Source organism: Gallinula chloropus (assembly GCF_964237585.1).
Source record: "Gallinula chloropus genome assembly, chromosome: 2".
Classification (NCBI taxonomy): Eukaryota; Metazoa; Chordata; class Aves; order Gruiformes; family Rallidae; genus Gallinula; species Gallinula chloropus.
In genome coordinates this window covers 5410812-5435083 of record NC_140086.1, presented here as the reverse complement: position 1 = coordinate 5435083, position 24272 = coordinate 5410812, and the positions used below count along the sequence as shown (strand labels likewise).

General features: G+C 43.1%; 1 protein-coding gene across 1 annotated transcript in view; it reads right to left on the bottom strand.

The window, feature by feature from the left end:
* Nucleotides 1-24272, bottom strand: part of AGO2 (argonaute RISC catalytic component 2) — a gene marked incomplete at its 5' end in the record, with an annotated part of 62389 nt that overhangs the window by 16379 nt on the left and 21738 nt on the right. Inside the window, 9 exons of the mRNA XM_084260142.1 lie at nt 2279-2401; nt 2746-2865; nt 3053-3200; nt 4315-4402; nt 8029-8163; nt 8294-8430; nt 9662-9843; nt 14942-15062; nt 21557-21752. Of these exons, the coding sequence (XP_084116268.1) occupies nt 2279-2401; nt 2746-2865; nt 3053-3200; nt 4315-4402; nt 8029-8163; nt 8294-8430; nt 9662-9843; nt 14942-15062; nt 21557-21752 (1250 nt within the window). The remainder of the gene's footprint in view (nt 1-2278; nt 2402-2745; nt 2866-3052; nt 3201-4314; nt 4403-8028; nt 8164-8293; nt 8431-9661; nt 9844-14941; nt 15063-21556; nt 21753-24272) is intronic.

Here is a 24272-nt window from a genome sequence, read left to right as displayed (position 1 = left end):
TGTGAAGGACCCAAGCTGAAGTAGTCTGGTCATGAAGTTCTACACCCCATGGAAGGGACCTATGCTGGAGCACTGCCTGCAGAACTGCAGCCTGTGGAAGGACTCACGTTGGGAGAGGTTCATAGAGGACTGTTTTCCATGGGAGGGACTCCATGCTGGAGCAGGTGAAGAGTGGGAGGAGCCCTCCTCTGAGCAGGAAGGACCAGCAGAGACAATGTGTGATGAACTGACTGCAACCCCCATCCCCTGTCCCTGTGTTCCACTGGGGGTAGGAGGGAAAGAAATCAGAAGTAAAGTTAAGCCCAAGAAGGGAGGGAGGGGTTAGGGTGGTAGGTGTTTTAAGATTTAGTTTCATGTCTCATTACTCTGTTTTGCTTGAGTTTCGTTTGCCCATGATGGTAACTGCCAAGTTATCTCCCTGTCCTTATCTCAACCCATGAGCCTTTCATTAGATTTTTTTCTCCCCTGCCCAGCTGAGGAGGGTGTGATAGAGCAGCTCTGGTGGTCACCTGGCTTCCAGCCAGGATCAAGCCATGATTGAAGTAAAAGCAAATAGTGGTTTGACATCACTCAGATCATCAGGTTTTCAACTTTGACCTGTGCAACACTTTCTCCCATCAAGCAGACAGTACTGTGACAGATTATCTAGAGGACAAGGGTATATAATAAGATGGCTACAGTAATTCCAGTGATGTTAATTACCTTAAATACTTGTTTCCCATAGGTGTTTTAGACTAGTTACCACAATGTCTGCTTTGTCATTTAGCAGCAACAGCTAGAAGTTAGGGGAGTTTTTCAGGGGACACACAAATTTGGCAATTCATTTTGCAAAGAGCTGTGTCTGCTGAAGGCAATACCTCCCCATTCTGACTTTCATCATTCATCATTCATCTGCCATTAACTGTTGTTCCCCGTGGTCCCAGAACAGTTCATGAGAACATCATCCCTAATCAGGGTCAGGCAAAGACAGCAGGGTTACCTTAACCTATCAGCAAAGAAGGTTTGAGCTAATCTGCCTGATTTTGTCTGAAGAGATTTAGGTAGAAGCTGTGAGATCATCTCCCATTGGGGGTTTATGGAGGTAACAGTCTGATTTGTGCATAGGGACAGAACTGTCTTCAGCTTGGCAAAAGTGATCTAGAAGAGGTTCATCAGAGAACTTCAGAAATTAAGTTAGCCCAATGATCAAAGCTTTCAACTTGCGTAAAACCAAGACACCCTGTTTCTCAAGCTTTTTTTGAAAGACATCACAGTAAGAAGATTATCTCAGAAAGGTCATCTGAAAGGGCACTGGAAAGAACAAACCTCTGAGTAAATACTCCAAGAGAAGAGATGGCTCCAGAGAAAAACACGCTGATAGAGATAATGCCTTAAAATAGCTGTCCTAGGGACAGCTGCCCTGCCCAGAACATCAACCAGAAGTTCAAGAAGACTTCACAGTTAGGGAAGGCAAAACCAAACAGTAAATCACAGAATCACAAGGTTGGAAAAGACCTTTAAGATCATCAAGTCCAACCATTCCTGTCCTATGCTAAACCATATCCCTAAGTACCTCATCTACCTGTCTGTTAACACGTACTGGGATGGTGACTCAACCCCCTCCCTGGGCAGCCTGTTCCAGGCCCTCACAACTCTTTCAGGGAAAAAGTTTTTCCTAACATCTAATCTGACCCTGCCCTGGTGCAGCTTTGTGCCATTTCCCCTTGTTCTATCTCCTGTCACCTGGCTGAAGATACCATCACCCACCCTTCTACAACCTTCAGGCAGTTGTAGGCAGTGATAAGGTCTCCCCTCAGCCTCCTCTTCTCCAGGCTAAACACCCCCAGCTCCCTCAGCTGCTCCTCATATGATTTGCCCACCAGCCCCTTCCCCAGCCTGGTTGCCCTTTTCTGCACTCACTCCAGGACCTCAATGTCCTTCATATGGTGAAGAGCCCAGTAATTTCTTTGTTCTACTTACAGACCAATTTCAACCACTATTTGCAGATTTCTTCTTGCAACACAATGAAATGGTGTAAAAAAACCCCACATCTTAAAAGCTAGAGGAAAACATGTGTAAGTGCATTTTTACTCTACCTTTACTTTCAGAAGTAAAGATGCAATTGAAGGACAGAGCATCTCAACATGCCTGGTACATTTATGGACCATTTCAAAAATTGTATTTTAAGTTCTAAAATTGCACTTTATGGTGATTTTAATCACACTATACACAACATAATTCATTAAAGCAACCATCTTATACAAGTTATCACAGACTGTGCAGCATCTGTTCTACGTACCCTGCCTCCATAGAGGATTGAAGGAGGCTGTAGGACTCTACCAGTCACATCTGTCATTTCATCTTTGACCATTATCCCAAATTCCCGAACGTAAGGGTCGGTGTTAAAACTCGCACTCCGCATCTGAAATTGGAAAGAATTAGGTTATTTCTGGTAGAAAGAGAAATTCTTTTTATGACATGTAAAACTTTCTGAGATATCCTGTGTTTGGGCCCACATCCCTTTTACATGGGTGATGCCAAGCATTCAGAAGCTCTGTTAATTCCACCTGATACATGGATACCTCAAAATTTGAAATAAACCACCAAAAGCACATTTTAAAACCTTTTGTGTGAGTGTATTTCTCCATGATGAAAGGATAAAGTCCTACAAGACAAGTTCATAGCCTGTGTACAGTACAAACTATTAGTAATAGCTAATAGTGAGAGGAAAAAAAAAAGTCCATTACCATATTTGACCCAACTCACCAATTTGCTAATCTCTTCTTGACGGTCAGGTGCTGATCTGGCAGTTGCTCGAATCATAGTGGAAGTTTGATTGTCAGTGAGTTTCTTTATGCATCTTTGTCCTGCCACTATGTTGCATACCTAAAATAACCCCACACAAAGGAAGTTAAAACACAGGATACAACTATTTGGCTTGGTTTTTCTTTCATTGCTGAATTACGCAATTTCTGAAGTTGGCTACTCAATATTTGTCAATATTTGAGCTTTTTTCCCCCTTTGATGCCCTCCCCTGTTCCTGGAATACAGTATTATCTAGAAGTTGACTTGCCTCAAGAGGAAGGTAGGTGTGTTTCTGCTCTTGTCCAACTTGTAAACATGGAAGGTGAGGGTAGCGTAAAACTAACTTGTGCCTGTCCTTAAAATACTGAGCTACAGTGCATTCAACTGTTTGTCCATTCTCCTGCTGAAGTGGGAATCTATTGGAAAACAAAGATTAAAATAAGCTATTAATTTCCACAGAATACTTCCCCACACTCACTCAACATTATTTCTTGGTACAAGGTTACTGGACATGAAACTTACCTTGCTGTAATTATGTAAGTACACTTTTAGAATTAAGATTCCATCATTACCACTACCTCATGTCTTCTAATAGCACCACAGAAGGCTGTTTCTCTAACATTCCTGATACCTGAAACTATAAAACTAAATTTCCTAAAAGCAGGTGCCTTTGAGACAGACTTGTATTTTCTGTTTATCTGGGATATTGTCAGCATTACATTTTGGGATATGCCACACAGAGAACATAACAATCCTACTATGAGTTGCAAAATCAATTACTGCTTCAGAGATACATTTCTCTTTCTATACATTACAAATATATTTCTGTATATGCATACATATTTGCATATACTTACATCAAGGTGGGACAGTGATTGTCTTTTGTTAATACAATACATCACTGAAAGGGGATGAATTAAAGCCCAAATAATTAAATACCAGATTCAGCACTGATCAGTTATCGTTTTGTAAAAAGCTGGTATCCTGTCTTGTTTTTATTAAAAACAGGAAAAAATGCCCCATATTCAAGTTATCTGCAAATCTCTGGTTAGTGATTAAAAGTAAATATTTTTCTAGAGATAAAATAGACTGGTAACAAGCAAGATAAGAAAGCTGATCCCAGTTGGCACTACTTTTCTACTCAATCGTTCTGGGAAACATTAAGTTACTGTTATGGCATCCTGTTCTTCCAATGTTGAAGACATCTGTAAATAGGAAAATAAAAAGCACAAAAAGAAGCACAAAAAACCCCAATACACTTCCCACACATACACAAACAACAAAGAAACCTCAAATCCACACATTTAAGAGGAAAGCAAGTGGTGCAAATGCCATGGCATTCATTATAGAATAAAACCAACAAAACCAAGAAAATCTGGACAACACTTCAAGGTGTATTTTAAATATACTGACTACATTGACAAAAGAAAGTGCAATTTTTCCAAGACTCTTCCTATGTCAGTAAGACAAGTAAGGTATTTTACCAGCCTGAGATTAAACATATGCTTAAAAAGAAGGAAAACACTTTACGTTTGGTGACTTGCTGGTCGTCTGGTGACATTGCACACTCTGTACTTTCTTTTCATTTGTCCACAGTGTGTTATCTCCACCTTCAGACCTAAAAATTGGGAAATACATATCAGTGTTTCTTCAAAATTAAGGTGTCAGCCCCCTTAATTGCTACACAAGGCCACTTAAACTGTGCAGTAAAGCTATTTGCTTCTGAGCACGTTCTCTGGGCATCGAAGGGTATTCTAGAGAACTCAATGCAATTTGTAGTCTTAAAAATCAAAACCCCTCAGCTTCACCCAAAGTTCAACAAAGAGTTTCAGAGATAAGGTGAAACCCCAAAGCCACAAGAGCTTGCAGATGAAGCTGAACACATTCTTAACACCTCTGTACCTCTAAGGAAGTGCAGAATGGTAGATGGACAAGAAGGGCACACAACCTCCTTGAAACAAAAAGCCTGTTTATACTTCATGTCTAAAAATACAGTGTCTGTGAGACCTCCAACCTTGCAACCAACTTGGAATTAATGAATATGGGGGTGTAGGGGGGAATAAAAATACCCACAGAGCTTTATCCTTCATGAAGACATAATCACAGAAAATCACAAGGTTGGAAAAGACCTTGAAGATCATCAAGTCCAACCATTCCTGTCCTATGCTAAACCATATCCCTAAGTACCTCATCTACCTTTTTTTTTTTGCAAATACCTGTTGCAACTCCCCTGGCACAAAAGCTGAGCCCACCTGAAAGCCAACAGCTTTTAGAAGAATAAATTATCCACCCTAAACCAGCACGACACAGTTACCCTGAAAAATTGTTTCTAATTTACCACTGCCCACAGCCAGAAGTCTGAATGCAGCATTTTCATTTCTATTACTTCCATGCCTACAGATGTAGGTGAGCTATGTGAGATAGTGAGCTGAATGTGGGAACAGGAAAGAGGGGGTTGCATACAGGAATTCCTTATAGATCTGTACATCTGTATAATCTCAGAGCAGCGCATATTTCTCCTACCTGTCAAAGGCACTAATGACTTGCCAAGCATCATGTTAAGCTGCTAATTTTGTTATGGCTATTTGCAAGTCTTCAATAAATTCCAAGTTGTTATGAACACCTCTGAAGTCTGTATCACAGTATTTACATGAAACTGTCACCTCCTCAATACCTCAACTTACAGAACCACAGAATGTCATGGCTTGGAAGGGACCTCCAAAGGTCATCTAGTCAAACCCCCCTGCCAGAGCAGGAACAACTAGACTAAATCACACAGGAATGCATCCAGGTGGGTTTTGAATATCTCCAGAGAAGGAGACTCCACAACCTCTCTGGGCAGCCTGTCCCAGGGCTCTGTCACCCTCACAGTGAAAAAGTTCTTCCTTATATTCACATGGAACTCTCACCCTCTACATACTTATAAACATTCATGAGGTCACCCCTCAGTCTCCTCCAAGCTGAAGAGGCCCAGGTCCCTCAGCCTCTCCTCACAAGGAAGATGTTCCACAACTTTAACCATCTTGGTGTCCCTGCACTGGACTCTTTCAAGGAGCTCTATCTCCTTCTGGAACTGAGGGGCACAGAACTGGACACAATATTCCAGGCGCGGTCTCACCAGGGTAGAGGGGAAGAAGGACGTCTCTAGACCTAACAACCACACCCCTTCCAATAGACCCCAGGATGCCATTGGCCTTCTTGGCTATGAGGGCACATTGCTGGTTCATGCTCATCCTGCTGTCCATCAGGACCCCCAGGTTCCTCTCCCCTATGTTGCTCTCAAAACTGGTACCTGGGGTTGTTCTTCCCTACATCACAACTAGCTTTGCTGCAAATCATGGATGACTTTGAGGTGCAGAATGAAAATTCCCATGAAAAAATTACAGTATCAACTGATAATTTGGTGCCCAATTCTTTTTTCAAACCATTTATAAACAGTACAATCTCAGGATTTATTTATACTTCTCTTGCTAACTTCTAGCTGGGCAAAGATGACTTTGTGGAAACAAGGAAGCTGCATGGTAGACACATGGAGTTTGTTCTTCTTTTTACTTGCTTTTTTTCCATCAAGCATATTATGAAGAAAGGAGCTTGAAGTATCTGTCATGGAATTAGGATTGGCACCACCAACATGTTTCAAAAGTGAGAAATACAAAATTGTTGTATTTCTGTTAACTCTTACTAAGAGATGGGGAAGTAAATGAATATAACTTCTAAACATAAAAAAGCGACATTCATTTGGGAAGATAAATTGTTTTTGAGGAGACTGACATAATAAGGGATGCTGCTCTATAAGCTGAAAAGATCTCAGTAGTACCTTGGCACTGAGAAGCTCTCAGATGAAACTTAACATGAGCCAGCAGTGTGCCCTTGCAGCTCACAAGGCCAATGGCATCCTGGGCTCCATCAGGAGAGGAGTGGCCAGCAGGGACAGGGAGGTGATTGTCCCTCTCTACTCTGCCCTTGTGAAGCTCCAGCTGGAGTCCTGTGTCCAGAGCTGGGGCCCCAACACAAGAAGGATGTGGAACTGTTGGAGAGGGTCAGAGGAGCCACAAGGATGATTAGAGGGCTGGAGCACCTGCCCTACAAAGAGAGGCTGAGGGAACTGGGCTTGTTCAGCCTGGAGAAGAGAAGGCTGTGGGGGGACCTCATTGCAGCCTTCCAGTACCTGAAGGGAGCTTATAGGCAGGAGGGGATTCGACTTTTAAAAGAGCAGATAATGGCAGGACAAGGGGGATGGACTAAAGCTAAAGGAGGGAAGGTTTAATTAGATATTAGGGGGAAGTTTTTTACAGAAAGAGTGGTGAGGTGCTGGAACAGGCTGCCCAGAGAAGTAGTAGATTCCCCGTCCCTGGAGGTGTTCAAGGCCAGGTTGGATGGGGCCCTGGGCAGCCTTTTGTAGATCCAGGCCTGGAGGTTGGTGTCCCTGCCTGTGGCAGGGGGGTTGGAGCTCTGTGATCCTTGGGGTCCCTTTCAACCCAGACCATTCTATGATTCTATGATTCTATGCCACCACACACCAGTAAGTTTGACATGCCACTTGGTGAAGTGACTGGGTGGGGGTGGTGATGAGGCACAGAAGATGAAGGTATGTCAAGAGAACCTACATTTAAACAAAGAGCAGCTCACACAAGTCGCAAGCCAGTAGCTAACATCACTATAATAAGTTATTATCCATCTGTTAGAAAGCTTTAGTTCATCCTATCACTTAGAGTAAAACATATAATCTTCAAGCTTTCAATAAGCACTTTCATTAAGGGCAAAGTTAATTAATCTACCTTGTATTTGCCACAGGGAAAATACACATGTGAATGTAGTTACCTCAGATTCTGAAGTATGTGATCATTTACTTATATTAATTAATTTAGAGCTCAGGTATGCCTCTAGTTAAATAAATAAATAATCAAACTTTTCACTACTAGTCATTCATTAAATCTGAAGCCACATAATTATCTAACCTGACCCAACTCTGGTCATGTTAAAAGTGAATGTCAAGCTACAGAAGTCACCAATGTAGTAAGATAAAAGGACAAGTAGACAGACACATAAAATTGATCAGACTTCTGAAAGTCTTGGAATATATATAATAAAAGGATTCTTGCCTCTTAGTTTTGTTCAAAAAGTGTAAGCACTGTTCTCTCTGATTATCTGTCTATAGACAACTGGTACAGAAAACACTCAGAAAGCATAGTGGTAATATATCTACAGACAGAATAAAGCAATTCCATGTCATTTAAATATTACCTTTTATTTCTTTGGTAAACTTTACCCTTTGGGAATCTGTCAGAGGTTTTTGTTGTTCTTCAATACTTTTGAAGTCCAAAACTTCACATACAAACTCGATAACTGGCTGTGCTTTGTAAAATGCAGTTGCAGACACTGTAGACACAAAACTTTGATGTTACATTACAATACTGAGGAAGTTTTTTTAAGAAATTCAACCAACTCAACAACATTTTTGCCTTTCCACTGAAAAAAGGGAATGAGAAGAGATTTTTAAAGGACCTACCATCAATATTTAACATCATTTTCCATAACGAAGGTCTGACTGATTGATGGAAGCCAAACCAAACTTCTCTCCCACCACCCAATGGATTTGAGCACCCTTCTGAAGCTGTAAAGAAAGATCGCCCCACAGGAGTATATCTGCAATAAAGAAAAGAAACCCAGATCATAAAATTAAAGCCAAAAAAAACCCCACCCCTGCAATGAACTCATAATTAATGAAAATTCCTGGTCACAGCAGCACAGAAACGTCAGTATTTCAAATTATCAATAATCTGAGGACTTGGGTTACACCTCCCAAAATCCAGCTACTTACAGTAAGAAACTACCTACTACAGCTGTTTAAATTTATTTTCAGAATACTCTTTAACATACCTACTAATTCAAACAAATTTAAAACAACCATGTCATAAATCTCTCCCCTTCTGCATAGTTTTCCTCTGACATCCATGGAAACTGTGTGGGTGAATGACTGATTTAAGAAAACTTCTTGATGCATCTTTCATCTCAGCAATTCAGTACCACATAATTAATATCAAACTAATCAAAACCAGTACTAATACTTTTCTCTGAACAAAGATGTGTGATTAACTGCTCTGGGCTGTTTTCTGTGATGCAAAACGTGACTAAAGTGCTTTTTTTTAAAAAATCCTTAATGTGATGATAAAGTCAAGGTAATATAAGGCTATTTAAAGATATTTACCTACAATTTAATTAATTTTCCCTGTTTAGTCCTTCAAAATGGGAAAGTTCAGCCCTGCTAAGCTTTGTTCTTTATTTTCCAATTGAATGTAATTTGAACTGTGTCTTAAGTGACTTGTTTCATGGCAGCAGAATTAAACCCAGCATCTCCTGGGTTCGACTGTGAGCACTTATTTCCCTTGGAAATAAGGTTTTTTTCAATATAAACAGCTACACTGGGTGACATTAATGTCCCCTTCACACAGTCCCCTTTACACAAAATTGGCAATAAGCATCTGCCCAAGGACACAAAGGAACAGGGTAACAAGTTTTAAAACCACCCTTAGTGTCTACCAACCTCCAACTACCTTCCATTCAGGAAGGGCTTCCTTTTCTAGGCCCTACAAAGAAATGGGGTATGAGAGAGATGGCAGCGTACCCCTGACCTGAGAGCACACAAACATGGACCAAATCTGCAGATTGGTGGGGAAAAGGACTTGTGCCCATGCTGGAGGCTACTAATTCCACTGGATGAGCAGAAAAGCACCACATTGCCTCTTGCCTGAGAATGCCATCTGCTAGATAGCTTGATTTCAGTTGAGCTATGAAAGCACATCCTACCCAGAAAAGCCACTGAAACGATTCAAATAACAATGCAACCTCCTAAACAATGTCAAGGTCTTCCCCTCACCTCATGGAAGGCAAGTGCCTCATCACTACATCCAATGCCTGGATGGTTTCAAACGGGACACTTGGCAGCCGACCAGAAAGAGCATCATGTAAAGCCTGCAAACTCACACAGGACATCCACTTTATAGCCACCTTAAATATTCTGTCCTTTCCTTCTCCTGGCAGCGTGACCTCCAGCTCCACCTGCAACAATGCCAAACAACAAACCAAGATGATTCTTTCCATTCAACAGGGAAAGTGGAAGGGGCTCGGAGGGGACGATGGATTCCTCTGAACAGCACTATAAAGCATGGGAGGAGACAAAAAGCAATGATGAAACAACATACATTAGGTACAGCCTCTTTTTACAGCTAAATCTGTCCAATGATGTACTTGAAAGAGCTGGCATGCTTCCCAGCTGGCACCTATCTCCCTCTCTGAAGCAACATAATGATATGGAAGTGCTTGTGCATCAAGGGAGGCCTCCATGAACACCCAATAACCTGATTTTGGATACCTAACACACACTAACTCACCACCATTCGTGTCAGCTCTGCATGCCTAAAATAAAATACAGTCTGTCACCACCTGCCAAGATTCATTCATCTCAAGTACCTGCTCTCCAGAGCAGCAGAGTGTTTTATATACTGTAGAAATAATTCAAGTTGAGAAAAAATAAAATCCACAAGAAGCTTTCAAGGGTGGGCAGGTGGGATGGACCCAATACATCCAACTCAGAAAATAACAACCCCACAAAACCCACCAACCCAAAAATGTATTTTTAAATGCCAAACAAAAAAGTAAACAATGACCCCCAAGTACCAGTGATGCTATCCAGGCAGGAAACGGGCATTCCTTTGACATATTATGCCCTACTTTGTCTAAAAACCATGGGCAAACTGCATTCCATAAATTACTTCAGCTGATTACTTGTAATTACTTGCAATGCTGATTTCTCCTCTTTATTAAAACAAAGAAAGCCTGAGCACAGAAATTCTTAAAGCGACTAAAATTAAGGCTTGTCTGAAAGGATGTGCAGTTCTGGGAGTGACTCCCAGCAATAACAAGATCAGAGTATCCTTTGTGCTGGATATAAACAAACCCCTTGCGTTTTCTCTTCCTAGGGAGCTTACAATTAAATAGAAGAGACATCCACTTAAACTGTAATTAGCAGGCTAGAAAAAAATAATACATGGGTAACAGTGAGCTAATATATGCAATCACCTGGCCTTCTGTGACAGCTAGCTTCTTCAACCACAAATAGGAAGGAAAGATAAGGCATAAATAATAAAAGCCTTCCTGTACACTAAAAAAAAAAATCCCATACACTAGTTGACAATTTCAAGTAGGCATTCAAAATGAACATTACAGCTGCATCTCTCCTCTAATACAAACATCATTCACCAGGAAAGCTGAGCAGAGGAAGGAGCCACACGGCCAAGGGAGAGCAACAGGAACTGGAGTCTGTAATCGCAGGGTCACTTCTCTCAATCTCACCCAGGGGGTTAATTCTGCTGAAAAGCTGAGCAAATAAAAGTACAGGTTTGCAGCTGACACAGCTGGGAAGCTTTCTATGAAGGCTTTTTTTTTCCACCACACCATCAAAATGTCTTCAACTTACATCACAGCAGATGGAAGATGTCTGTTGCACCTGAACTGCAGTTTCCTTTAAACTTCTCTCCCCCTCCAAATCGAAGTTCTTATTTTCTGTTAATCCCAATACTATTAATACTCAAGTAATCTGGTTATGAGTAACCCTGGTACTCTACACAGTGACTGCCTTTCACAAATTAATCATCACTATATCAATCTGTCCCACCCAAAATAGTTAAAAATCATTTAAGTCAGCCTTTTCCCAGGTGTAGGTTACAACGTTCATTCCAAGAACATGAAGGAATCAGGGCATGAGAAGCTGACACACTGTCACCAGACTTAATTTTCACCACATATGATCTAGTGTACATGTGCTTTAAAATCCAAAGCATCAAGAATCAAGATCTATTCAGTCAGCAGAAGGAACAGGAGGACCTCAGCTCATCCAGTTCCAAATCAGAGCAAGGTCAACTTGCATCTCACACTCTTAGATCTTCAGCTCAGGTTGGATGAGGCTTTGGGCAACCTGGGCTAGTGGAGGGCATCCCTGCCATGGCAAGGGGGTTGAACTAGATCTTTGAGGTCCTTTCCAACCCAAAGAATTCTATGATTTGATGATTGATTTGATCCCAGTTTATCCTCCACAGATACATTATTTACTTATTAAATGCAGAACTTTGTACTTGTCATACAATATATTGTCAGACATCTGCAGCTTGAAAGTATTCCAAGGCCACTCTGTGCACACCCAGTGGACTTAAGCCCCTCACCAAGCATCCTTCCAACTTTACCAAATACTCTGCATGTCAAATCTGTAGGAACTGAAAGGCTACACATGAAAGTGAAAAATCCCTCAAACCTCTAATACTTTTACAAGATTCCTTTACAGCTTTCTTAGACATTAGCTTATTGGTTAATGAAAAATAATTAAGACTCAAGACTGAGCTTTATTGCATGATGTTCATTTATATAAATTTGGGGGAAATCAAGGTTACATATATGAGATTAAGAGCTTGATTCAAGTGGAACTGTTGACAATGTCAAGCACAGCACCAGCATACAATATGTGACAGCAAAGGACAGCACGAGCTATGTTGTACCACAGTGCCACTCAATTTAGGAAGACCTAAGCTCTGTTCCCAGTCTGTCCCACATAAGTTTCTGCATTTCACTGTGGTTCCCTTTCCTCTTTGTATTTTAATTTTCTACAGACAGGTTGTAATTCACTTCTCTAGGATTGGAGAGTCATGCCCTAGAGCTATCCGTGCCTCACCCTGCACCCACAGCAAAGGGGGATAATAGCCACTGGGACCTACCACAGCATGAGGAAGGAGAATGGCTCTCTCCTCATGTGCTCATCATCTAAATAAAAAGGCCACAGAAACTTCAATCTGGTATCAGGCCACAGGAGCACTGGCTGAATTATTCTGCAGTGTTCATGTGTGGAACAGTCACTTCTGCTTCACCAGTCACGAGTGGGCGCAGACACTGTACGCTTCATAGCTACAGCTCGAGAGACCAAAGAGGTCACAGAACATCCAAGTCCTCCTCAGCTGCCCCAGGGCTGAGCTAGCAGGTCTAGACCTGTGCAGGTTAAATTAATTGGGCTCCCACGTTGTAAAGGATTAGGAAAGACATATGTGCTGGTTTTGGCTGGAATAGTTAGTTTTCTTTTTAGCTTTCATTACTGTTTAGTGGTGCTTACACAGAGTCAAGGCCCTTTCTGCTGCTCACAACACCCCACCAGAGAGTGGGCTCAAATTGAAGGGACAGTGACCTGTGGATGAGTCCACATAGGAGCAAAACACACCAAAGCCTCTGTGAGGAAATCCACACCAAAGCAGGTACATCTCCAAGTGTCTGTGGTTATGCCTGTGCCACAGCAGGTACACCTCTGAAGGGAATGTGGCCCAAGGATAAGTCCATGCTTGAGAAGGTACACCTCAAAGCATCTGTGACTGTGGGTAAGTCCATGCTGCACCAGGTCCACCTTAAAGAATCAATGTCTGTGCAGCACTGAAATCACACTGGAGCACTCTGAAGTGCATGGCCACAGATGAGCCCATGACAGAGCTGGTTTCCTTCTGAAGGGACTGTGGCTGTGGGTAAGGCCATGCAAGAGTAGGTGTATCTCTGAAGGCACTGTGGCCCATGGAGAAGGCCATGCAGGAAGAGGTGCACCTTCAAATGCCTGTGGCTAAGTCCATGCCACAGCAGGTATACCCCTGGAGAGACCTTGTCTCATAGATAAGGCTCCATGTGGAACTCCTGAGGGACTACAGTCTAGGGATAAGTCCTCCCTTTGTCCCTGCTCTGGCCTGGAGCTCACTGCGATGTTCAGCCCTGTAACCCAGCCCAAAGGGACCAGGCTGGAGACTGCAATGGAAATACCTCTGAATTGTTGTAACCCATGATTGCAGTTGCATGTTATAGGAATTACTACAACAGGAACCACCTGACCCAAGGGAGGACAGTGGAAGTACAGCAGTAACCGACCGGAGCTGGGCACTCCACACATCACACCACCTCTCCTGTCCTCAGTGACCACCATAACAGAGTCATGGGTTAAATGAAGTCCATGGGCATTTTATGGGCACTTGTGAAGATTTTACAAACATTTCAGAGGGATGGTCCACAGACTAAGGGAACGATATCTGTGTATCAAAGGATGTGAAGGGGGGCGGTGGTCAGTAAGGTTGAATTTCATAGTGTGGTACCTGAGCATAATGCAAATGATATGGAGTAAGGGGTGGAGAATGGGCTGGGTTTAGCTAGTGTTCAGGTTACTTTCTTCACAGTAGCTAGTGTGAAGCTGTATTTTGGATTTGTGCTGTGTTGAGATGAGAGATGTTTTCATTACTGCTAAACAGTGCTTACAATGAGTCAAGGACTTCGCTGCTTCTCACACCATCCCATCAGCAAGTAGGCTGGGGGTGAGTAAGAAGCTGGGAGGGGACACAGCCAGGACAGCTGACCCCAGCTCCCCAAAGGCATGTTCCATTTCATGTGACATCATGCTCCACATATGAAGCTGAGGGACAAAGGAGGAAAGGGCAATCATTTGGAGCAACGGTGTTTGTCTTCCTAAGTAACTGTTACATGTGAGGCATCCCTGCTTTCCTGGAGATGGCTGAATGCCTGCCTGCTGAAGGGAAGTGGGAATGAATTCCTTGGTTGGCTTCGCTTGAGCACACGGCTTTTCCTTTGCCTGTCTTTATCTCAGCCCATGAGTTTTCTCACTTTTACTCTTCCAATCCTCTCCCCCACCCCACCAGGGGAGTGAGAAAACAGCTGTGTGAGGCTTAGTTGCTGGCTGAGGCTAAACCACAACAAGGTTTCATAGTGCATCGTGAGAATCAGCTTACAATGGGCTTTGATGAGAGATTAATGAGCTGACAAGACAGCTTGCTGCTGCCCAGAGGGGTCCTTCCACTTCCAGTAGTACGGAGCTTGTCTGCTATCCTGGGCAGCTGATCCAGTTCACCAGCAAAAATTACATGAGTGGGGAGAAAGAGAGGGAGGAAAGAAGGGAGATGGAAAGGGGAGTGACCATCTGGCTGAGAAACAGCTCACACTTGTTGGCAAACCACACCCTGAGAAAAGTGGCAACAGAAAGTGACATCTATTCCAGAAAGAGAAGGTTATTCAAAAGGCTCTGCAAATATTACATTAAAATCTACAATTAAAAACTTTTCTATTTAAAACTTACTTTATCTCTCCCAATGGGAAGTGGCATAGCTGTATAAAGGTTTTTTCTTCCATCAAACACCGGTTTGCGATCCCCAAAAATCTGGGTTTTAAAGTGCTGAACCATATGCTCCACTATTTCTCTGAAAATACAAAAAGATTGTGTTAAATCAGCCTTTAGCCCCGATGTTAAATGGCAAATGAACACCAACACTAATATTTATGAATAGAGACATTAGGTAAATGACCAGGTTACAGTTGTTTGACATGAACTTTCACAGACTACAATATTTTCTTAAAGCCACTATTTTTAGCTTTTATGGATTGAAACTCTCCTTCCTCTTTTCTGTGATCTACTCAGAGTGGTAAAGCAAATGCTCATGTGCTCTCAAGCTCAAAACAAGAGGTGCTTGGTACTCTCTTGGGGATTCTGCTCCTCTGTCCTACAGCCCTTTCTGCAGGGAACCATAGACCACAAGCTCAGCAGCCCACAAAGCCAAGCCTAAGGATGATTGATCTATGATGACAGCGATATGCAAATGTGTTGCACAGCACTAAAATGGCTTTTTAAAACGTATTTTTTCATGTATGCAATAAAACTGGGATCTATCCAGCAAAACTCAATAGGCACATTCACTGGGACCCATGCATATTAAAGATATATATTCATTTCAGCATAGCTGGAATTAGATTGTGCCTGTATGAATGAGGTAACCACTCACAAAGTTGTTGTCAAACCACACTGGTCGTGCAAAGCAGTTCACCAATGAGGGGGCTATTAGAGTAACACCACGCTTTGACACCAAAGGGCTTTGGTCTGTATTAAGCATTGGTGAGGCTGCACCTCAAGTGTTGTGTCCAGTTCTGGGCTCCTCACCATAAGGACATTGAGGTCCTCAAGTGAGTCCAGAGAAGGGCAACCAGGCTGGGGAAGGGGCTGGAGGGCAAATCATATGAGGAGCGGCTGAGGGAGCTGGGGGTGTTCAGCCTGGAGAAGAGGAGGCTGAGGGGAGACCTTACCAAGACTTACAACTACCTGAAGGGAGGTTGTAGAGAGGTGGGTGATGGTCTCTTCAGCCAGGTGACAGGAGATAGGACAAGGGGAAATGGCACAAAGCTGCACCAGGGCAGGGTCAGATTAGATGTTAGGAAAAAAAAAATCTTTCACTGAAAGAGTTGTTGGGGCCTGGAACAGGCTGCCCAGGGAGGGGGTTGAGTCACCATCCCTGGATGTGTTTAAAAAAAGGGTAGATCACTTACTTAGGGATGTGGCTTAGCATAGGATGGGAATGGTTGGATTTTATGATCTTAAATGCCTTTTCCAACCTTGTGATTCTGTGATATGTCCCAAAGAGACAGAATCACAGAATTTTAGGGGTTGGAAGGAACCTCCAGAGATCAAGTCCAGCACCCCCACCTTAGCAGGCTCCCTAGACATCCTCCAGGCTGTCTGTATCATGAGGCTGTAAAATCTGAAATTCATCATCAGTCTACAACATGCTGGCTACAAGATCCTTAACATACAGCCTGGGGCACAAGGACATTAAAAAGTTAATCTGACAGAGAAAGGAAACTGCTGTTGCTTCAGAACTGTTGCTGACTAGCAGCTCAGAGACACTGAACTTGGGCATTTTGTACACCCTGCCTGTGAAAGGTCATTAACCCAGCATCCAGGTAGAAACTCAATGATGCAAATAACTGAGATGAAGCTCTTAATTCATTCAAGAAAATAATTACAGAATCACAGAACATCCTGAGTTGGAAGGGACCCATAAGGACCATCAAGTCCAACTCCTGGCTCCACACAGGACCAGACATCTGACAAGAGTGCATCCTACAGATGTTTCTTGAGCTCAGCCCAGCTTGGTCCTGTGACCACTTCCTTGGGGAGCCTGTGCCAGTTCCCGACCCCCCTCTCAGAAAAGAACCTCTTCCTAACATCCAACCTAAACCTCCCCTGTCATAGCTTCACTCCATTCCCTGAGGTTCAATCACTGGTCACCAAAGACAGGTGATCAGCACCTGCCCCTTTGCTCCCCCTTGTCAGGAAGCCACAGACCGTGATGAGGTCTCCCCTCAGCCTCCTGTTCTCCAGGCTGAACAAACCAAGGGACTTCAGCCTTTCCTCACAAGACTTCCAAGAATGGTATAATTGACAATTTCTCTGCTGGGTGCCAAGGCTTTAAGATGAGATAGGACCACTGAAAAATTTGCCTAACAAATATGAGTAAAACTTGACCCAGTAATTTCTGCCTCAGATTTGCAACGTCTCACTGAACAAGTACAGAATTTGGAGGCTGGGAGGCAGGAGGTATCTTTCAACCTTGGGTTAAAGATTGAGCAATGGAAAACCCATTCCTTTAGTGAGCAAGGTCTCCCAGTTGTTGACTACTTTACATGACAGTGAACACTTCCACTTACTGGAGGTTTTCAAGCTTCAAACCACATTTAGCAATGGTGCTTCTCAGCTGTGGGTAGAGACATCTTAATGGAAACAAAGTTATTTTCTCCATGTGAAGTTAAAAGAAGAGTTATTTGCTGATTCAGGACTACTATGGGATGTCATCTGAAGGGTCCAGGACAGGATGGAGGAAGTGGGCCCAGGTTAACCTCATGAGGTTAAAAGCAGCCAAGTGCAGGGTCCTGCACCTGGGTCAGACAACCCCCATTATCCATACAGGTTAGGAGATGATCTGCTTGAAAGCAGCCCTGAGGAAAAGGACTTGGGAGTACTCATAGATGAGAAGCTGGACATGAGCCACCAATGTGCATCTGCAGCCCAGAAGGCCAACTGCATCCTGGGCTGCATCAAATGAAGTGTGGCCAGCAGACCAAGAGAGGGGATTATGCCCCTTTGCTCTGGTGAGACTTCACCTGGAGTACTGAGTCCAGCTTTGAAGCCCTCAGCACAAGGACATGGATCTGTTGGAGCACGTCCAGAGGAGGGCCACAAAAATGATCCAAGGGCTGAAGCACCTCTGCTATGAAGACAGGCTGAGAGAGTTGGGCTTGTTCAGCTTGGAGAAGAGAAGGCTCTGGGGGGACCTTATAGCAGCCTTCCAGTACCTGAAAGGTGCCTATAAGAAAGCTGGGGAAGAACTAGTTACAAGGGCATGGAGCAACAGGACAAAGGGTAGTGGTTTTAAACTAGAGAAGGGGAGACTTAGATTGAATATTAGAGAAAAAAAGTTCTTGCTATGAGAGTGGCAGATCAACAGAAGAGGTTGCCCACAGAGACAGTGAAGGCCTCATCCCTGGAGACATTCAAGGTCAGGCTTGATGGGGCTCTGAGCAACCTCATCTAGTGAGGATGTCCCTGCTCACTGCAGGGGGGTTTGGACTAGATGACCTCTGAAGGTCCTTTCCAACCTTACACATACTACATGATGATGGTCTCTTCAGCCAGGTGACAGTAGATAGGACAAGGGGAAATGGCACAAAGCTGCACCAGGGCAGGGTCAGATTGGATATTAGAAAAAAAATTGTTTACTGAAAGAGTTGTCAGGGCCTGGAACAGGCTGCCCAGGGAGGGGGTTGAATCACCATCCCTGGATGTGTTCAAAAAAGGGGTTGATGAGGTACATAGGGATATGGTTTAGCTTAGGATGGGAACAGTTGGACTTGATGATCTTCAAAGGTCTCTTCCAACCTTGTGATTCTGTGATACTACAATTCTATGCTCCTGAGACCATACAAGCACACAATGCACTCAAAGCTAGTGAATGCAAGCAGTGTTCACCTTCAACGTTGTAGAAGTTGTAAGACAGCTGGAATCAGACACTGTGGATGCCCCTGTTACAACCAAATTCACATTGCCCACTGTCCCTGTGTAACTATACAAACTGAGCTAGGATTTCTGCAATATGTGAAGAATTGTAGCCAGACTCCATTGATTCAGCACAGCAGCACACTGTGTCAGCTTTGAGATTGTCAGTCCTCCTCTAGCTCACATCTTATCAGCGTGGAACTTGCATGGATACCATATACACCCCTGCAGTGAGTCTGCAGGGTCACAGTCCGTGCCACAGAGTCTCGGTTTTGGCTGAGATAAATTTACTCATTCTCATAGTCAGTTTGGTGCTGTGCTTTGAATCCAGTATGAGAATAATATGGATAACATGCTGTTATTTTTAGTTGTTGCTAAGTAGCTGTTGTGTCTATACTAAGTGAAGGACTTCTTAGGTTCTCAGGCTTGTGAGGTCTACAAGAAGCTGGGAAAGCACCACCAGGACAGCTGACCCAGACAGGCCAAAGGGGTATTCCCTACTGTATAGTGTCATGCTCTGTACATAACCAGGAAAGCTAGCTGGGAGGCAGATCCACTGTTCAAAAACAGACTACGCATCTGACTCTTTTCCTTTTGCATGTGGTCAGCAACTGCATTTGTGCATCTTTCATATTTTCTTCTTATTCCCTTCCCTTGTTACCCCATTAAACTCTCTTTATCTCAAGCCCCAAGGTTTTTTTCTATTCTGCTGTCCATCCCCTTGGGGAGGGAGGGGCAAGCGAGCAGCTGTGTTGTACTTGGGGTTAAACCACCACATACAGAAAGTCCTAGGATAAAACTAAAGAATGAAGCTGGGACAGATGAAGGGCTAGCACAAATGAAAATAAAATCTTCCTCTATCTTTTCTAGAGGCTAAACCATATAAAGCAATAATAAAAAACTACTTACTATCAATACACACTGGAATTCTAGAACCAAAATACTAGAAGCATATAAGCCAGCTGGAAAAAAATATCATTTAGAACTCAACATGTACACCCCGAAAATTATATATACATGCAGACAAATTTAGGTACAGATGTAGGACTAAAAGATCACTGGACTAGCACTGTCATTTATGACATCCCTGTTTACTGCAGAAGGCATTTAATCCATGTGGAGTTTTACTTGCTCGTTACCACAACAGAGGGAGCGAGTGACTAACTTGACAAAGCACAGCAGGTCAGAAGCTGCCAGCAGAGAACAAACTTGCTACTGAATATAATCTGCTTTTTCAGGGAGTAAAACTGCTTTATTATTTAATAACTATGCTCTGTACCACTGATGAACAAGCACCCACATGCTGGGCTGTAAGAGGGGTGATCACCTAGAACTACACCACACACAAGAGCTGTGCAGCACTCAGCTCCCAGAGGAGCTCCAGAGGCACAGCAAGCCGCATCACTCAGCAGCAGGCCAGTTGGCAGGGTTTGGAGCTGGTGGCAGTTCATGAAAGCAAAGCACTCACAGTGCCCACCGTCCAAGAAGTGACTGCTGAAATGTTTTTCCAGTGCTCCAATGCAGTAAGAGTATTCCAGGGAAATGAGCAGGGTTGCCCTTGGGCGAGAAGAGAGTTCAGCTTAATACACTTACAGCGGTGTGTGCTTTTAAAATGGAATTCAATTCTCTGCTAGCTTAAAAGTTAGATTTGTAATAGATCACCACAGGAAAAAAAGCCAAAGGACAGCAAAGCAGTAAGGGTGACAGAGCACTGGAATAGGCTGCCCAGGGAGGTTGTGGAGTCTCCTCCTCTGGAGATATTCAAGACCTGTCTGGACGCCGACCTGTGTGACCTGTCCTAGGGACCCTGCTTTGGCAGGGGGGTTGGACCTGATGATCTCTGGAGGTCCCTTCCAACCCCTATGATTCTGTGAAAGCAGAGATGCTGCTTTAGGAAAACACTTCCTTTATGAACTCTTTAGTATAGCAATGGGTAGTGCACTCAAGTTTATTAACGCACGTTACAAAACCCCTTTGGCTTTCAGGAGGCTTTTTTGACTCTACATCTTGCTCCTGTCTGCGTATTCCACCCACGTGACTTTTTTTAAATAAGGAATGGTTTTGATCTTGAATATATAAACATGCCAGTCCGATCTTCTTCAGTTGAGATGTAGGTAGTTATGATGAAGACACTTGTGGTTTCTAGTCGGTGCCAAGTCTCATTCTCAAGTTTCACTTCTGGCAACGCCACTCTTTTTCAAGTCAATGAGGTTGCCACACTGTGACTAATAAGGCACACATGCAAAATGCAAGACCTAATTGCTTGTTTCCTTGGCCAACTGATCCATGTTTTCACCTTGCTATCCGTTTCAGGAGCATATCTTTCCCTTATATAGAATCTGCTGATGAAGGGTAATTTCTTACCTAATTTAGTCCCTCAACAATCCTCTCAGAACAGCACAAACAAACGGGCTTTGCTTCCCCTTGTCAGTAGGGAAAGGAGGGGAAACAAATCAATGCCAACTCTCTGCTCAAAGCTCATTAGCCAACTGCACTCCAATATTTAACTAAGTAATACTAAAAATCCTATTTATCAAGTTGGCTAATACTGACCTAACTCTACTAGGTTTAATACATTTTATCCATCTGTCACTGGTGGCTTTGATAAGCAGCATCTTAAGATGCATCTCAAGGCAAGTTCAATGAAAGGAAAGGATTACTGGCACTTAAATCTTGGATTGATACAGAAAGACTTGGAGAATTAACAGAATGCCTGTTGAAGGATATGCAAAGTTAGAAGCTACCAGTACAAACAATGACTAAAGACAGACACATCCTCCAAGCCCTCAATGAAGGCTGGCACAAGCTCCAGCATTTCCAAAGAAAACCAGGAATGTAAATAAACTAACAAAAAGCAAAGAACAGTTTTACCTGTTAACTCTTCTAGGGCATTTTTCTGGCTTTATATCCAACTCATAATGGTAGATATCTATTTTAGGAATGTCCATTTCAAAGAAGTTGGCCTGCAGTTTGATTGTTCTCCCAGAAGTGCCAAAATCTGGTCGAGGAGGGGGTTTAAAGGCATATCCCTGTATTGGTGGTGGCAACGGTGGAGGAGGTGCAAGCACTGAAAAAAAGAGAAAGCACAAATGAGCCATCAGCTTTATACAGTTACATAAGTTTATTTGACCAACAATGCACAGCACATTCCAACTGATAACTTTTTTAAAGCTATCTAAAATCTTAAAAAAAACCCCTTAATATCAGGAGTCTGAATTCTGACTCTCCTTCCCATGCTGGCTCGCCATTTACTGTATTTCCTAGCCCTGATTACTGAATAAAACCTTAAAAATCAGTTGCATTTCTAGTCAGCTGGGTGGGAATTTGAGAGGCCAAGCTCCAAGGAAAGTGAGAACCAGATCTTCACTGAAGGGAAGAACCTCAGTTTCAAAACAGACACGAAAGTGAAGCACCTGACCACATTTATTTGAGCAAACATCTATAAAATAGAGTTTCTACCACTTAAATTACACCTCTGTGATCACAGTTGGATGAGCTGCATGCACCTAAAGTGAATATAATACATCCATTTCAGCTGTACATGTTCTGCTCTAATGACCACATCACACAGCTCATCAAAGTAAGGAACACAGCACAGGAGCCATTTCTACGTGTTACTGCTCTCTGGAGAACGTGATGTATTAGAATTAAACTATGTCCTACTGATTCATTTAAACAGAAAGCTATCAGAGAAAATAGTCTACTGCTGCTGCACTGCATCCTTTGAGCTCAAATGCCTGGTGTAGATCAGATACAAAGCAGGAGTGTAACAGCTGCTTCCAGTTGTTTCAAACCAGGAAATTCCATTAAAAATCCATGGAGAAGCATCTAAGGTACCAACTTGAGTACTGGCTGCTCTACTCCTGCAGCTTTTCTGTGGTCCAGAGCAGTAACTTGCAGCAAAATCTTCACACGTGAAATCATCTAGGAGGCTTCTTATTACTTATGTAAGAATGCAGGTGTGGTTTCCTGGGATTATCAAATTCAGCCCTCCGCTAGCACCAGAAACAACACACATCCCTTCATTAACACATCAGTCACCACTTTTCCACCCTCGCTTTCCCTACTGGAAAGCTGTTCCAGAATCGTGATGCTCTAGTGCTCAGAGACATGTTTACACTTCTATTTATTCACTGTCAGGTTATAATCACTGACCTCCAGGCTGTATATTTATATTTAAACAAAATTCCCATTCAATTCATAATTCTAAGTTATTCTGCTTCTAATTTATCTCTTCTCATAACCTGCAAGCCCATCTTGCTTGTTTATGACTGGTCACCACCCACTTAGAATTACAGAATGGTTTGGGTTGGAAGGACCTCAAAGATCACCTAGTTCCAACCCCCCTGCTAATGGCAGGGACACCCTCACTAGACCAAGTTGCCCAAAGTCCCACCTAACCTGGCCTTGAACACTGCCAGGGAGGGGGTGGCCACAGCTTCTCTAGACAATCTGTGCCACTGCCTCATCACACAAAGTAAAGAATTTCTTCTTAAGATGTAATTTAAATCAACCCTCTTAGTTTAAACCCATTACCCCTTGTCCTACCACTGCATGACCTTATAATCAGTCCCTCTCCAGCTTTTCTGTAGGCCCCTTCAGGTACTGGAAGGCTGCAATAAGGCCTCCTCCAAGCCTTCTCTTCTCCAGGCTGAACAAGCCCAACTCTCTCAACCTGGCTTCACAGCAGAGGTGTTCCAGCCCTCTCACCATCTTTCTGGCCTCCTCTGGATTCACTCCAACAGCTTCATGTCTTTCTTATACTGGGGGTCCCAGAGCTGGACACAATACTGCAGGTGGATCTCACCAGAGTAGAGGGACAGAACGACCTCCCATGATCTGCTGGTCATGCCTCTTTTCATGCAGCCCAGGACACAGTTGGCTTTCTGGGCTGCAGGTGTACACTCTGCAGGTTTATGCTGCTCTTCTCCACCAATACCCCCAAGTCCTTCTCCTCAGGGATGCTCTCTATCCATTCTCCACCGAGCCTGTAGTTGTGCTTGAAATTGCCCCACCCATGTGCAGGACCTGGCCTTCCAGTTCGTTATTAACTCCCAGCTACATGATCTTTAATATACCTTTTTAAACACGTATTTATTACCGTGCTCTGGCACAGGGGTTTGACTGAATGATCTCCAGAGATCCCTTCCAACTCCTGTATGATTCTATGGTACCTACTGCTTTCTGGATGATGCTCAAGTCCTCCTTTTCTTACAATGCCTCCTATGCCCCATGATGCAGTTTCATGTACTTACTCCTAACATTTATGCAAAGATCATTAATGAAATAATAAACAAGACCATTCCCAATCTTGGCAGCATCATTTCCCCATTTTACCCTTCATCACTCCCCATGGCCAGTTTCCCACCAACCAGCATCTCCTTACGTATTTTTACCATTCTATGAACCTGAATTTCAGCACCAATATACCCACATACCAGGTATTTCATCAGAATCCAAACAGTTTGGTTTGACATCAGGAATATGACAGAGACTTAGATTAATTAGTAAATTTTTTTAAATCTTCAGATTTGTGTTTGGGAAGCTTATTTCAGAGCCTGTCTTCCAAATACATTGAGGCACACAC